The sequence below is a fragment of the Diceros bicornis genome, chromosome 30 (assembly GCF_020826845.1).
Source record: "Diceros bicornis minor isolate mBicDic1 chromosome 30, mDicBic1.mat.cur, whole genome shotgun sequence".
Classification (NCBI taxonomy): Eukaryota; Metazoa; Chordata; class Mammalia; order Perissodactyla; family Rhinocerotidae; genus Diceros; species Diceros bicornis.
The window spans coordinates 5,996,578-6,012,920 of NC_080769.1; the positions used below are offsets into that span (position 1 = coordinate 5,996,578).

Below are 16,343 nucleotides of genomic sequence, written 5' to 3' on the forward strand. Positions count from 1 at the left end.
CACTTAACTGCCAAGCCACAGGGCCGGCCCCCGTGGTATCTTCTTGAAGTTTATTCCTTTGGCATTTTACATTTAGATCTCTGATGTGTTTTGACTTAATTTTTGAGAAAGATGTAAGGCTGGTGTCTACATTCATTTTTTTTTTTGGTGAGGATGATTGGTCCCGAGCTAACATCTGTTGCCAAGCTTCCTCTTTTTGCTTGAGGAAGAGTGGCCCTGAGCTAACATCTGTGCCAGTCTTCCTCTATTATTTGTCTGTGGGATGCCGCCACAGCATGGCTTGATGAGTGGTGCGCAGGTCCGTGCCCAGGATCCGAACCCACAAAGCCCAGGCTGCTGAAGCGGAGGGCACGAACTTAACCACTACACCACCAGGCTGGCCCCTCTACATTCATTTTGTGTATGTGTGTTTGCATGTGGATATCTGCTATTTCCTCTAGTATTTGTTTAACAGGCTTTATTTTTCATTTGAATTGCCTTTCCTTCTTTTTCAAAGACCTGTTCACTATGTTTTTGTGGGTCTATCTGGAAAGGAATTGGCTCACTCATCCTTCAGCCATGCTATACTCTCTTATTAATTCTAGGAGTTACTTTTGTTGTCATGAATTCTCTCAGATGTTTCACAAAGACAATCATGTCATATGGAACAAATGTTGTAAATTTAGCTCCAGATTTTGTGAAGATGTTCTTTCTCAAGAAGTGGAAGTTCTCCTCTATTACTAGCTTATCATAAATGGATGTTGGATTTTATCAAATCCTTTTTCATTTTCATTTCCCTCTCCTTTCCTTTCTGATATTAGTAATTTCTGTCTTCTATCTTTTCTTTGGTATCTTTACTAGAGGTTCATCAATTTTATTCATCTTGTCAAAGAACCATTTTTTTATTTTAATTTTCTTCATTGGTTTTCCACAATGATAATGATTTCCTTTCTAAGTTTTATAATTTCTTTAATTGTGCTTATTTGGGGTTTAATTTGGTTTTCTTTTTATTATTTCCTATGGTAGATGCTTACATTATTTGTTAGAGATCTTTGGTTTTTCCAGTTTGTTTGTTCAATGACATAAATTTCCTTCTAGGCACTGCTTTTGCTGCATCCAAGAACCATTGGTATGTTGTGTTTTTATTTCATTTAGTTCAAAATATTTTTTTTATTTCTCTTGAGACTTCTTTGATCCTACGTATTATCTAGATGTGTGTTGTTGAATCCCCACATACTTGCAGGTTTTCCAACTATCTTTCTGTTATTGACTTGTAGATGAATGCCTATGTGGTGTGAGAGTATATTTTGTATGATTTCTGTTCTTTCAAATTTGTTAAGGTGTGCTCTCTGTCCCAGAATGTGGTTTGTCTTGGTGAATGTTGCATGCGAACTTGAGAAGAATGTATAGTCTGCTCTTTTTATATGAAGTATTCCAACATTACAATGAAGTCCAGTTGTTTCATAGTGCTGTTCAGTTCACCTCTTTCCTTATTCATTTCCTGCCTGCTGGAATTCATAGTTCGTAATAAAGGGTGTTGAATTCTGCAGCTGTACTGCTATATTCAACTATTTCTTCTTGCATTCTATCAGTTCTTGTCTCATTTATTTTGCCCCTCTGTTGTTATTCACATACACCTGAAGGATTGCTGTGCCATCTTGGAGAATAGACCCCTTTGTCAGTATCTAATGCCCCTCTCTATCCCTGAATTTTCCTTGGTTTAAAATCTGCATTGTCTATAATTCATATAATTGTGGCAGCTCTCTTTTGATTAGTGTTGGTATGGTCTGTTTTTCTCCATCACTTTACCCTTCATCTGTCTATGTCTTTATAGTTAAAACACATATATAATTGTATTTTTTGAAATCTGATGTTACTGTGTGTTTCAATTTTATCGAGACCATTGATGATTGAAGTGGTTTATTTATACAATTGGATTAATATTTTCCAAACGTTTTACTATTTTCCATTTTTACCCTTTTTGTTTGTTTTCTTTTTCTCTTCTACCATTTTTCCATCTTCCCTGGCTGAAATTGCGCATTTACTCTGACTCTTTTTTCCTCCTCTCTTAGCATATCAGTTACACATTTTTTTTGTGTGTGTGAGGAAGATCAGCCCTGAGCTAACACCCGTGCTAATCCTCCGCTTTTTGCTGAGGAAGACGGGCTCTGAGCTAACATCTATTGCCAATCCTCCTCCTTTTTTTCCCCAAAGCCCCAGTAGATAGTTGTATGTCATGTTTGCACATCCTTCTAGGTGTTGTATGTGGGGCGTGGCCTCAGCATGGCCGGAGAAGCAGTGCGTTGGTGTGTGCCCAGGATCCGAACCTGGGCCGCCAGTAGCGGAGCACGCGCACTTAACCGCTAAGCCACGGGGCCGGCCCATATCAGTTACACATTTTTTAAGAAACATTTTTTTTGTGGTTGCCCTTGAGTTTTCAGCATACATTTACAACTAACCCACCTCCTCTGACAAATAACACTATAGCATTTCACTGTTTTGCAAGTACCTCTTAACATACTAATTTCCCCTTCCTCATCCCTTGTCACATTGTTGTCATTTATTTCACTTGTCCATAAGCTTCTCATTACCAAATACATTGTTGCTAATATTATTATAAACAAAATGTCACTTGTTATATGAATTATGAGAAATATAAAAGATATTTTACCTACAGTTTTTCTTTTCTAACCTTTACCTTTATCATTTACATTCTTTCTGATAAATTTTTGAACACTTCATTCAAAGAAGGTGTACTCATGACAAATTTTGTCAATTTTTGTCTCAGAAAGTCCTTATTTCTCCTTATTAAGGATAATTTTGCTTGACAGAGAATTCTAAGAGAGTGTTTTTATGTTCAAAACTTTAAATATTTCACTCTACTCTGTTCTTTCTTATTTTTTAAAGCTCACTTTTCCCCCCTCAAAGCCCCAGTGCGTAGTTGTGTATCCTAGTTGTATGTCTTTCTAGCTCTTCTATATGGGATGCTACCTCAGCATGGCTTGATGAGTGGTGAATAGGTCCATGCCCAGGATCCGAATTGGTGAACCCCAGGCTGCCAGAGCAGATCACATGAACTTAACTACCAGGCCAGCCCCTACTCCCTTCTTTCTTGCATGGTTTTTGAAGAGAAGTCCAATTTAATTCAGATCTTTGTTTCTTTATACCTGAGGTGTGTTTCTTTGGCATTTCTCAATACATTCTCTATCTTTGATTTTTCTCTAGTTTCAGTGTGATATCCTTGGGTGTGCACTTTTGTAATTTATCATGTTTAGTGTTCTCTGAGCTTCCCGGATATAGACTTTCCTGGCTATCATTAACTTAAGGATATTTTGGTGATTATTACTTCACTTGTTTGTTCTGTTTCTTTCTGTCTTTCTTTTCCTTCAGGTATTCCCAATATACCTTTTTAAACCTTCTGTTAAAGAGGGTTCTCCTAGGTTCCATGGATATTGTGTTCTGTCTTTTTTGTTCTTTTTGTCTTTGCATTAGACTCTCATGAAATAAATTTTCTGTTTGACACAGGCCTTTTTAAGTATAGAATATTTGGGACATATTTCAAAATGCCATCTTTTTTTTCTCTTTGCTCATTATGGAGACACTAGCTTGCCAGATGACCACAAGGATCCCATGGATCTAAGAAGAGTTTTTCATTTCAAGTTTGTTCATTTTCTTCTTGTGAGATCAAGAATGACAGCTTCTAAATTCCTTAAGTGCAGGGTCAGAAGTTGGCAGGGCATCATCTAGAGTGTCTCGTCAGGAAACACTTCCTGTTGAAAAGAGAGAATTAGATTTTATGTTCTTTTGGAGGAAAGCACTGTTAAATCCTTCACATATTTTATAATCATGGGCAAATTTACCATCAAACCATTGTGAACTCCTCGCAATCTGCAATTTTTAACCTGGCCCTCAAGGCAAGCAAGGCCCAGGGTCCACTGTTAGTGTTTGACCTGAAAGAGCTCTTATGGCACATTATTATCTCACTGTCTGTTGTAAAAATTGGTGATAAGTAGCTTTGAGGCACATGAGTATAGGGATTTTATGGTCTAAGTTGCCGTGTTTTCTTCCTTGTGTCTGAGCCCTAAGTTCCAAACAACTTTTTTTTTTAATTGTGAAATTTTTGTTGTACATTATTATCAGTCACCGTATAAGTGCATCCCTCCACCCCTTGTGCCCAGCCCCACCCCACTAGCCCCTGGTAACCACCAAACAGTTCTATCTGTCCATGTCTTGGTTTATTTTCTACATATGAGTGAAATCATGCACTGTTTGTCTTTCTCTTTCTGGCTTATTTCACTTAACATAATACCCTCCAGGTCCATCCATGTTGTTGCAAATGGGACGATTTTGTCTTTTTTTATGGCTGAGTAGTATTACATGGTATATATATACCACATCTTCATTATCCAATCATCAGTTGAGGGACACTTGGGTTGCTTCCATGTCTTGGCTATAGTGAATAATACTGTGATGAACATAGGCGTGCATAAGCCTCTTTGGATTGTTGATTTCAGGTTCATTGGGTAGATACCCAGTAGTGGGATAGCTGGATCATAAGGTATTTCTATTTTTAATTTTTTGAGGAATGGCCATACTGTTTTCCATAGAGGCTGCACCAGTTTGCATTCCCACCAGCAGTGGATTAGGGTTCCCATTTCTCCACAGCCTCTCTAGCATTTGTTGCTTTTTGTCTTGGTGATTATACCCATTCTAACAGGTGTAAGATGATTAGTGTGGTTGTGATTTGCATTTCCCTGATGATTAGTGATGTTGAGCATCTTTTCATGTCCCTATTGGCCATCTGTATATCTTCTTTGGAGAAGTGTCTGTTCATTTCCTCTGCCCATTTTTTGATTGGGTTATTTGTTTTTTTGGTATTCAATTGTGTGAGTTCTTTATATACTATGGAGATTAATCCCTTGTCAGATATATGGTTTGCAAATGTTTCTTCCCAGCTGGTGGGTTCCCTATTCATTTTGATCCTAGTTTCATTTGGCTTGTAGAATCTCTTTAATCTGATGAAGTCTCACTTGTTTATTTTTTCTTTTGTTTCCCTTGTCTGAGTAGACATGGAATTCAAAAAGATCCCTTTATGGCTGATGATGAGTAGTGTACTACCTATATTTTCCTCCAGGAGTTTTATAGTTTCAGGTCTCACCTTCAGGTCTTTGATCCATTTTGAGTTAATTTTTGTGTATGGCAAAAGAAGATGGTCTACTTTCATTCTTTTGAAAGTAGCTGTCCAGTTTTCCCAGCACAATTTATTTATTTATTTATTTATTTATTTATTTTTCTTTTTAAGATTTTATTTATTTATTTTCCCCCCAAAGCCCCAGTAGATAATTGTATGTCATAGCTGCACATCCCTCTAGTTGCTGTATGTGGGATGCGGCCTCAGCATGGCCAGAGAAGCGGTGCGTCGGTGCATGCCCGGGATCTGAACCCGGGCCGCCAGCAGCAGAGCACACGCACTTAACCGCTAAGGCACAGGGCCGGCCCCCAGCACCATTTATTGAAGAGACTTTCCTTTCTCCACTATATGTCCTTAGCTCCTTTGTCAAAGATTAGCTGCCTATAGATATGAGGTTTTATGTCTGGGCTGTCAATTTTGTTCCATTGATCTGTGTGTCTGTTTTTGTACCAGTACCATGCTGTTTTAATTACTGTCGCTTTGTAGTATGTTTTGAAGTTAGAGATTGTGATGCCTCCAGCCTTGTTCTTCTTTTTCAGGATTGCTTTAGCTATACGGGGTCTTTTGTTGCCCCATATGAATGTTAGTATTCTTTGTTCTACTTCTGTGAAGAATGTCCTTGGGATTCTGATTGGGATTGCATTGAATCTGTAGATTGCTTTAAGTAGTACGGACATTTTAACTATGTTTATTCTCTCCAAGTGCATGGAATATTTTTCCATTTCTTTATGTCATCATTGATTTCACTCAGTAATGTCTTATAGTTTTCATTGTACAGGTCTTTCATTTCCTTGGTTAAATTTACTCCTACGTATTTTATTCTTTTGGTTGCAATTGTAAATGGGATTGTCTTCTTGAGTTCTCTTTCTGTTAGTTCGTTGTTGGTATATAGAAATGCAACTGATTTCTGTAAGTTGATTTTGTACCCTGCCACTTGGCTGTAGTTGTTGATTATTTCTAATAGTTTCCAGTGGATCCTTTAGAGTTTTCTATATATAAGATCATGTCATCTGCAAACAGTGAGAGTTTCACTTCTTCGTTGCCTATTTGGATTCCTTTTATTCCTTTTTCCTGCCTAATTACTCTAGCCAGAACCTCCAGTACTGTGTTGAATAAGAGTAGTGACAGTGGGCACCCTTGTCTTGTCCCTGTTTTCAGAGGGATGGCTTTCAGTTTTTCCCCATTGTGTATGATTTTGGCTGTGGGTTTGTCATATATGGCTTTATTATGTTAAGGTACTTTCCTTCTGTACCCATTTTGTTGCGAGTTTTTATCATAAGTGGATGTTGGATCTTGTCAAAAGCCTTCTCTGCATCTATTGAGATGATCATATGGTTTTTATTCCTCGTTTTGTTAATGTGGTGTATCACATTGATTGATTTGCAGACGTTGAACCATCCCTGTGTCCCTGGTATAAATCCCACTTGATTGTGGTGTATGATCTTTTTAATGTGTTGCTATATTCGGTTTGCCAATATTTTCTTGAGGATTTTTGCAGCTGTGTTCATCAGGGATATTGGTCTGTAGTTTTCCTTCTTAGTATTGTCTTTGCCTGGCTTTGGTATCAGGCCTCGTAAATGTGTTGGGAGGTGTTCCATCTTTCTCTGTGTTTTAGAGTAGTTTGAGAAGGATTGGTATTAAGTCTTCTTTGAATGTTTAGTAAAATTCTCCAGAGAAGCAATCTGGTCCTGAACTTTTATTTTTAGGGAGTTTTTGATTACTGTTTCAATCTCTTTACTTGTGATTGGTCTATTCAGGTTCTCTATTTCTTCTTGATTCAGTTTTGAGAGGTTGTATGAGTCTAAGAATTTATCCATTTCTTCTAGATTGTCCAATTTATTGGCATATAGTTTTTCATAGTATTCTCTTATAATCTTTTGTATTTCTGTGGTATCTGTTGTAACTTCTCCTTTTTCATTCCTAATTTTATTTATTTGAGCCTTCTCTCTTTTTTTCTTGTTGAGTCTGGCTGAGGGTTTGTCAGTTTTCTTTATCTTCTCAAAGAACCAGCTCTTTGTTTCATTGATCCTTTCTACTGTTTTTTTCATTTCAATTTCATTTATTTCTGGTCTGATTTTTATTATTTCCCTCCTTCTGCTGACTCTAGGCTTTGTTTGTTCTTCTTTTTCTAATTCTGTTAGGCGTAGTTTGAGGGCGCTTATTTGGGCTTTTTCTTGTTTGTTAAGGTGGGCCTGTGTTGCTATGAGTTTCCCTCTCAGGACCGCTTTTGCTACCTCCCATGTGAGTTGGTAAGGTGTATTTTCATTTTCCTTTGACTCCAGATATGCTTTGATTTCTCCTTTAATTTCATCAATGATCCGTTGGTTGTTTAGCAGCATGTTATTGAGTCTCCGCAGCTTTGTCACTTTCCCGGTTTTTTCCTTGTAGTTGATTTCTAACTTCATGGCATTATGGTCAGATAAGATGCTTGTTATGATTTCAATCTTCTTAAATTTATATAAGCATGCCTCGTTTCCCAACATATGGTCTATTCTTGAGAAGGTTCCATGCGCGCTTGAGAAGAATGTGTAATCTGCTGTGTTTAGATGGAATGCTCTGTGTATGTCTCTTAAGTCCATCTCATCTAGTTTTTCAATTAGGTCCATTATTTCCTTATTTATTTTCTTTTTTTTTTTTTTTTTTAAGATTTTATTTATTTATTTTTCCCCCCCAAAGCCCCAGTAGATAGTTTTTTTTTTTTATGTCATAGCTGCACATCCTTCTAGTTGCTGTATGTGGGACGCGGCCTCAGCATGGCTGGAGAAGCGGTGCACGCCCGGGATCCGAACCCGGGCCGCCAGCATCGGAGGGCGCGCACTTAACCGCTAAGCCACAGGGCCGGCCCTCCTTATTTATTTTCTGTCTTGATGATCTGTCCATTGATGAGAGTGGGGTGTTAAGATCCCCTACTATTATGGTGTTGTTGTTAATATCTCCTTTTAGGTTTGTTAATAGTTGTTTTATGTATCTTGGTGCTCCTGTATTGGGTGCATATATATTTAAAAGTGATATGTCTTCTTGGTGGAGTGTGCCTGTTATCATTATATATTGCCCCCCTTTGTCTCTCATTACTTGTTTTATCTTGAAGTCAACTTTGTCTGATATAAGTATGGCAACACCTCCTTTCTTTTGTTTGCCATTAGCTTGAGTTTTGTCTTCCATCCTTTCACTCTGAGCCTGTGTTTGTCTTTAGAGCTGAGATGTGTTTCCTGGAGGCAGCATATTGTTGGGTGTTGTTTTTTAATCCATCCCACCACTCTGTCTTTTGATTGGAGAGTTCAGTCCATTTACATTTACGGTAATTATTGATACATGGGGGCTTGTTGTTACTTTATCGCTCTTTTTCTGGTTCTTTTGCATTTCTTTTGTTTCTCATCCTGTATGTTTCAGACTACCAATTTAGTTTGGTAGTTCTGTATGAGGGTTCTCTTAGTTTTCTCTTTCTTTATCGTGTGTGATTCTGTTCTGATTATTTGGTTAGTTGTTACCATGAGGTTTGTATAAAAAATCTCGTGGATGTGATAGTCCATTTTTTGATGACCTCTTATTCCCTTAGAGTAAGTCGATTCGATCCCTTTCTTCTTCCCGTTCTAAGTTATTGTTGTCGCATCTTATTCCTTCTTGTGTTGTGAGTTCGTGTTTAACATGATGAGGTTGTATTTATGCTTGGTGCTTACCTTCCCTTGATCTTTGGTTTTATATTTAAGTGTTTGCTAATCTCTTTTGATGGAAGACTGCAATTTTTCTGTTTTTGTTGACTATTTTCCTCCTTGTTCAAAACTTTGAATCCCCTTTCTCTTTTTTTCCTCAGGGATGAGGGCCTTCTTGAGCACTTCTTGTAGTGGGGGTCTTGTGGCAATGAACTCCCTTAGTTTTTGTTTATCTAGGATAGTTATTGTTTCTCCATCATATCTGAAGGATATTTTCACTGGATAGAGTATTCTTGGCTGAAAGTTTTTGTCCTTCAGAATTTTGAATATATCATTCCACTCTCTCCTAGGCTGTAAAGTTTCTGTCGAGAAATCGGCTGAGAGCCTGATAGGAAATCCTTTGTATGTTATTTTTTTTGTCTAGCTGCCCATAATATTTTTTCTTTGTCCGTGACTTTTGCCAGCTTTACTACTATATGCCTTGGAGAGGGTCTTTTCTCGTTGATATATTTAGGAGATCTGTTTATTTCATTCACTGGTATTTCCAGCTCCTTCCCCAGGTTTGGAAAGTTCTCAGAGATTATTTCTTTGAACAAGTTCTCTGCTCATTTTTCCTTCTCTTCTCCCTCTGGAATACCTGTAATCCGTATGTTGGATTTCCTAATTGAATTGGATATTTCTCGGAGAGTTTCTTCATTTCTTTTTAGTCTTAGTTCTCTTTCCTCCTCCATCTGGAGCATTTCTGCATTGCTGTCCTCAATATTGCTAAGTCTTTCCTCCATATTATCAGCTCTGATGCTTAAGGCTTCCAGATTTGTCTTTATCTCCTCTATTGAGTTTTTCATCTCTAGGATTTCTGATTGGTTTTTTTTTTTTATAGTTTCAATCTCTTTTGTGAAGAAACTCCTGATTTCACTGAATTGTCTGTCTGTGTTTTCTTGTATTTCATTAAGCTTTTTTATGATGGCTATTTTGAATTCTCTGTCATTAAGGTTTTACATTTCTGTGCTTTCCGGGTTGACTTCTGGGTGCTTGTCATTTTCCTTTTGGTCTGGAGATTTAATATATTTTTGCATGGTGCCTGTCGTTGTTGGCTTACTTTTCCTCATAGTGAAAATATATGGTCGCAGTTTCCTCTTGCTGCCACTGGGTGGAAGTCAAGGGCTCTGTATTCTGGCCTGCCTCAATCCATGGGCCCTCTCGTCAGCCCCTGGCTGATCTGAGGCATGGCTGAGTGGAGACTGCTGGTGGGGAACCGTGGGAACAGCTGGAGCTGGAATGTGGGAACAGCTGAGACTGGAGCGCAGCTAGGCAGAAGCAGCTGGGGCTCAGGTGCAGGTAGGTTGAAGCAACTGCAGGTGAAGTGCCACTGGGCCAAAGAAGCATGAGCTGGAGCGCTGCTGGGCCAAAGAAGGAAGAGTTGGAGTGCTGCTGGGCCAAAGAAGCTGGAACTGGAGTGCGCTGGGCTGAAGAAGGAGGAGCTGGAGCGCCTCTGGGCCGAAGAAGCTGGAACTGGAGTGCGGTGCCAAAGTTGCTGGCGCCAAGTCAGCTGGAGCCTGAGCACAGGCCAAGCTGAAGCTGCTGGAGCCAGGGGTGGTGGGGGGTGGTCAAGCCAAAGGAGCTGGGTGGGGAGCACAGTCCAGCCGAAGGAGCTGGGGCCGTGGCATGGTGGAGCTGGGGAAGCTGGGGCTGTGGCTTGGTCCAGCTGGAGCAGCTGGGGCTGCAGTGTAGTGGGGCCTGAGCTGCCACTGCCTCTGGTGTGGGGGTGCAGGCTCACCCCATTGCTGTCAGGCTCGGGCGCCTGGGGGCTGCTGCCTGTGTGGGTGGGGTGGTCATGCTGCCCCTGCTGGTGGGGCCCAGATGCCTGGGGGCCACTGCCTCTAGGGACGGGGCTGAGCTGAAGCGCCACTGTGCTGAAGCGCCGGTCGGGTAGGCCGGTTGGGGGATGGGGTGCTTACTTTCTCCTCCCCGATCTCAGAGGTTTCTCGTCTTGCTGTCACTCTCTGCTCTCCTCAGGGGCTAGATTGTTGAAACTACCCTCACAACAGTTCCACTCCCTCCATATGGGGATCACCTCTGGCTGTGAGGGGTCTTGGAGAGCGCCGGTTTTCACGCAGCGAGCCGCCCCCACCCCCAAGAGCCACATGGTCTCGGTCTCTGGACCGCAGTCCTTGGGGAAGGAAGGGAGCTCCTCTTACCTCCTTCCACTCACTCTGGGGATTCCAGCACCTCAGTCCTTGGGTGTACAGCTGCCTGGGTGCCTCAGACGTCCCCTGTGTTGTGTGAATAGCTTCTGTTGGAATATGAATGTCATTTTTGTTTTGTCTTAGAGGGGGAAAGTTCAATGGGGGAAGCTCACTCCGCCGTGATGCTGATGTCACTCACCCCAAATAACGTTTTAGCCTCATCAAATCATGTAGAGAGAGAAAGAAAGAACTGAGTCTATAGTAAGTACAACGCAAGTTAAAAGCGTTGCTTCCTCACCAGAATATTTACATTTAGACAGCTGCCTCTGATTACTTGTAATGATTGCCTGGAGTACTTTAGGACAATGTGGCCAGCTGGGCTTTGTTAAAAGTTTGATTTCTACAGGCCTCCTGGACTCTCTATTTGATGATTGGACCAGACAAAGGAGCTTCCAGTTCTTCGCTATGATTTTTCCATTGAAACTTAATACAGATTTGACCCTTTGCATCATGGAGTGCTATAACTGGTGGGTAATAAGAAAGATGAAAGAATTTTTCTCACAAGGAACCATCAGTCTTTTTTTTTGGTGAGGAAGATTAGCTCTGAGCTAACATCCATTGCCAATCTTTCTCTTTTTGCTGAGGGAGATTGGCCCCGAGCTAACATCTATGCCCATCTTCCTCTACTTTATATGTGGGATTCCTGCCACAGCATGGCTTGATATGTGGTTTGTAGCTCCGTGCCTGAAATCCAAACCTGTGAATCCCAGGCTGCCAAAGCAGAGCATGCAAACTTAACCACTATGCCACCAGGCTGGCCTCAAGGAACTGTCAGTCTTAAAAGGATAATATTTGTTTCCTTTGTTTAGAATTTTTGTCATTGCCCAACATGCTCTAGACCCTATGAATAGAGAAAAATACAATGTTATGTGATCACATTAAAATGGTAATTTCCATGTGTTCATGATGCTGTTAAATTGATGATGACGTGTACAGAAAAACTGAGTTTTTGATGATCATGACATAGAATTAATGTTTGAAGATGACAGAATCATATGTAAAATTCCTACAAATGGACTATAGGTCCCCACTGCTGTTACACTTATGCATCCTACTCTACACATATATGTGATGTTTTAGGACTCACCGGACATTGAGGATGTGGCTGTGAACTTCACCCCAGAGGAGTGGGCTTTACTAGATCCTTCACAGAAGAAACTCTACAGAGATGTGATGCAGGAAACCTTCAGGATCCTGGCCTCAATAGGTAAGAATGAGGACATTCCTTCCCTTCATCAATTAGAAAACAAGTGTTCCTTGCCCATCAACATTGTTTCAAGCTGTAGAATGTGGAAACAGGGGATATTGGTTAATAAACTAGAAATGGTCATAGCTCATCGTGGACTTAGAATCTAAAAATTTTTGTATAATTTCTAATGCTTTGAAATTCACTCTCTGGGTCTGCATTTCAGGAAAAGCATGGGAAGATCATGATATTGAAGATTAGTACAAAAACTAAGAGAGATACAAAGGTGAGTCACACTCACAATAGAAAACAGTGTCTCACATGAGAATTCTGATATTTTATGAAATTTCGAAAAGAAGCAAACAAGGCCGGCCCAGTGGTGCAGTGGTTAAGTGTGCGCGCTCCATTTCGGCAGCCCAGGGTTCGCAGGTTCGGATCCCGGGCACACACCGATGCACTGCGTGTCAGGCCATGCTGTGGCGGTGTCCCATATAAAGTAGAGAAAGATGGGTACAGATGTTAGCTCAGGGCCAGTCTTACTCAGAAAAAAAAGAGGAGGATTGACATTGGATGTGAGCTCAGGGCTGATCTTTCTCACACACAAAAAAAAGCAGCAGCAAACACAAGAAATAATCCTTGGTTCAAATTTAGCTATTCTTGGGAAGTTTTCAACAAATATACTTTCTGAAGTATGATGTAGAGGTTCAGTTTTTGCAAAATAGTTCACTTGGAAATGTATTAATAAATCCTATATAGGAATATCACTGTTTAGATAATAACAAAGGTGAAGTTCTCTTGCAGAGTATTCAGTACATTCGATTTCTGAGTGTTCAGACAAGAGAGAAAACCTAAACTTTTCTGATAAATCATAATATAACAAATATAAAGTCATTAATGACAAAAATCATTAAAAATGTGCTTCTCATTTTTTTCAGAAGTCAAATGGTAGTGAGACTCTGTGAAAGTGAAGAGGGTAGTCAATGTGGAGAAAACTTCAGCCTTATTCCAAATCTCAATCTGAACAAGAAAACTACTGGAGCTAAATCATGTGAATGCAGTGCATGTGGAAAAGTCTTCAAACATCATTCATCGCTTAATAGGCACGTTAGGTGTCACACTGAACCCAAACCATATGACTATGAAAACTGTGGAGAGAAGCCATATAAATGTAAGGAATGTGGGAAAGCCTTCACTTTTCCCAGTTATCTTCAAATACAGGAAAGAACTCATACTGGAGAGAAACCCTATGAATGTAAAACATGTGGTAAAGCCTTCCGTTTTTCCAGTAATAATAAAGTAATGAAAGGAGTCACACTGGAGAGAAACTCGATGAATGTAAAAAATGCGGGAAAGCCTTCAGTTGTATTAGTTCTCTTAGAAAACATAAAAGAATTCATACTGGAGAGAAACCTTATGAATGCAAAAAATGTAGTAAAACATTCACTTCTTCCAATTCTCTTCAAAAACATGAAAGAAATCATACTAGATAGAAACTGTATGAATGTAAAAATGTAGTAAAGCATTTAGTTTTCTCAGTTTACTTCCAGGACATGAAAGAAGTCACACTGGAGAGAAATCCTATGAATGTCAGTAAAATGGGAAAGTCTTTAATTCTCATGGAAACTTTCAAGGATATGTGAGAACGCACACTAGAGGAAAAACTATGTAAATGTAAAGAATGTGGGAAAGCCTTTTGTCATCTCACTTCTTTCTGAAGGTGTGAAAGGACTAAATTGATAAAAACTTCCTGAATGTAAACGGTGAGGGAAAGACTTCAATTAGCCTACATCCTTCTATATGTAACTCCCACCAAAAAGAAATATAAATGTAAGTCATGTCAGAAAGTTGATGGAAATTAATTTGCATGTAATGTTCTAGAAAACTTCCAACATGAAAGAGTTGTTATAAAAGTTGTAAATATATTGTTTACCAAGCCTCTTTCTTAAAGTGCAGCATTGGATTGTGGGTTTCTATTAATAACTTTCAGAAATGAATATTGAGTTGAGATAATTCTGCAAGTCATCCTTCATTAGTATTACATAAAGATTAATAGGTGGTGCTTTTTTCTTAAATCAGTTAATGATATTTTCTCTTTAATTGTTTTAAAATATTTTAATTGTTCTGTTAAGAAGACATTAAAAAATGACAGTTGTAGTCTTTGAAATATTTTTAATGGCCTTGAATTGCAGTTCCAGGATATGCCTAATCTGTTTTACGTATTGTACATTTCTTAGAGAAAGCTCCTTTTCCAAAGTGGTGAGTATAGGAGCCTATTTTAATTTTCCATACTTTTAAACAGTTGGAATAAATTTTTACGTATGGCAAGAATATCGAAGAATATACTTTCCAGTGAATTATTATTTTCATATTAGGGCTTTTGCTCTTTGTCCTTCCTCTGGCTGGTATTTAGTGAATACACTTGGAGTTAAGCAGAGGCTTGTGATAGGGCAACAAATTCTAGAGCTGGACATATCACCCCCATATTGCATTATGTCATTGAGGGTAATAAATATGAAATAGATATTTAAGAATCCATTGCCTTTATGTTTCCATATTGGAATTCACCAATAGCCTCACTTGCGTGAGATTTGGAAGTCAGAAGCAAACAAGGCATTAGTCAGATTTTGGAGCCACCATACTGGGAGAGAGACAGTTACATAGGAGCTTTAAGGACACCATCTTCCAGCCCATTTTCTGAATTATTTGCCCTTCTAGTCAAGAGTAACTTGAAAACCACAAACAACTGTTTGATTTCCATTTTCTTTTGTGAGGAAGATCAGCCCTGAGCTAACATCCTTGCTAATCCTCCTCTTTTTCTGAGGAAGACCGGTTCTGAGCTAACATCTATTGCCAATCCTCCTCCTTTTTTTTTTTCTTCCCCAAAGCCCCAGTAGATAGTTGTATGTCATAGTTGCACATCCTTCTAGTTGCTGTATGTGAGACGCGGCCTCAGCATGGCTGGACAAGCGGTGCGCATCAGTGTGCGCCCGGGATCCGAACCCGGGCCGCCAGTAGCGGAGCGCGCGCACTTAACCGCTAAGCCACGGGGCCGGCCCTGATTTCCCTTTTCCTACAGGTGTATTTTCCACTGGTGTTTTCACAAGTTTCATGTCAAAGATCCATTAGAGTTAGAATATTTCTGTAAGGCCTCTTCTGTCCACCAGGAAACTAATTCAGACTTCTGTACTTGGGAGTATTCTCTGATTCTCCTCTTCTCTAAGTGATAGCTGTATAAGGTCTAATGTGTATAGGAAACAGCTCATGCTGTTAATAGTGCTAGTGAGCATGTTTCCTGATTCACCATGACATCTACAGTGGGGCATAAAAAGAAGGACCTGGGAGTTTGTTTCTCTGCTGCATTGTGCAGTGGCTGCCTTGACCCAGGTCTTCCATGTGAATACAATCACCTTTCTCGTGTCAGGAAGACGGTGTGTTTCCTGTTACTTGTAGCTGAACGTATTCCCCCAATATGTTTTGAATAACATTTGATTGTATGTCATTAAAACTACATGCATTTCCTTGAGAAATGAACACTTCTATAGTTGTTTCATTGATATATTTTATCAACTGGTTTTCATTTCATCAGAATATATTAAAATTCATTTTAATTATGGATTTTCAGATATACTTTCCAGTTTTCTTTGTTTAATCATCATACATTATGAATCAGTTTTATCATGTGCATACAAATTCAGGTATTTTTTCTCAGGCAAACTTTATTTTTTATTCTTTTGTACTTGTAATTTTTGTCATGAAACTAACTTCTCATTCATACATAACCCAAAACTAAAAAATCATGGTTTTTTCACTGACCTGCAGAATTGCATCTGTAGTCAAAGAGAAGAGAGTAATGACTTCTGAAAAGAATGACCACGAACCATAAAGGACTGTGAGGTATAACGGTAACACGGTGCTCAAAAGGACTTTTTACAAGATTTTGGCATCTGTTTGTTGATTTGATTTCTATTAAAGGAAACAAGTCATTTTCTGTATTGGATGCTGTGAGGAGGTAAACTTAATTCTACCTTTGGCAAGTGTTTTATCTTTGGTAAACCTAATCATTTTTTTCTAGAAGGCAAAAACAATATAGT

General features: G+C 39.3%; 1 protein-coding gene across 1 annotated transcript in view; it reads left to right on the forward strand.

Annotated features, from left to right (window-relative positions):
• LOC131394179 (zinc finger protein 564-like) overlaps window positions 1-15,875 on the forward strand; it is a 40,217-nt gene extending 24,342 nt beyond the window's left edge. Inside the window, exons 2-3 of the mRNA XM_058525419.1 lie at window positions 12,147-12,316; window positions 13,188-15,875. Coding sequence (XP_058381402.1) covers window positions 12,147-12,316; window positions 13,188-13,767 — 750 coding nt within the window. The 3' untranslated portion in view covers window positions 13,768-15,875. The remainder of the gene's footprint in view (window positions 1-12,146; window positions 12,317-13,187) is intronic.
• Window positions 15,876-16,343: the final 468 nt, after the last annotated feature.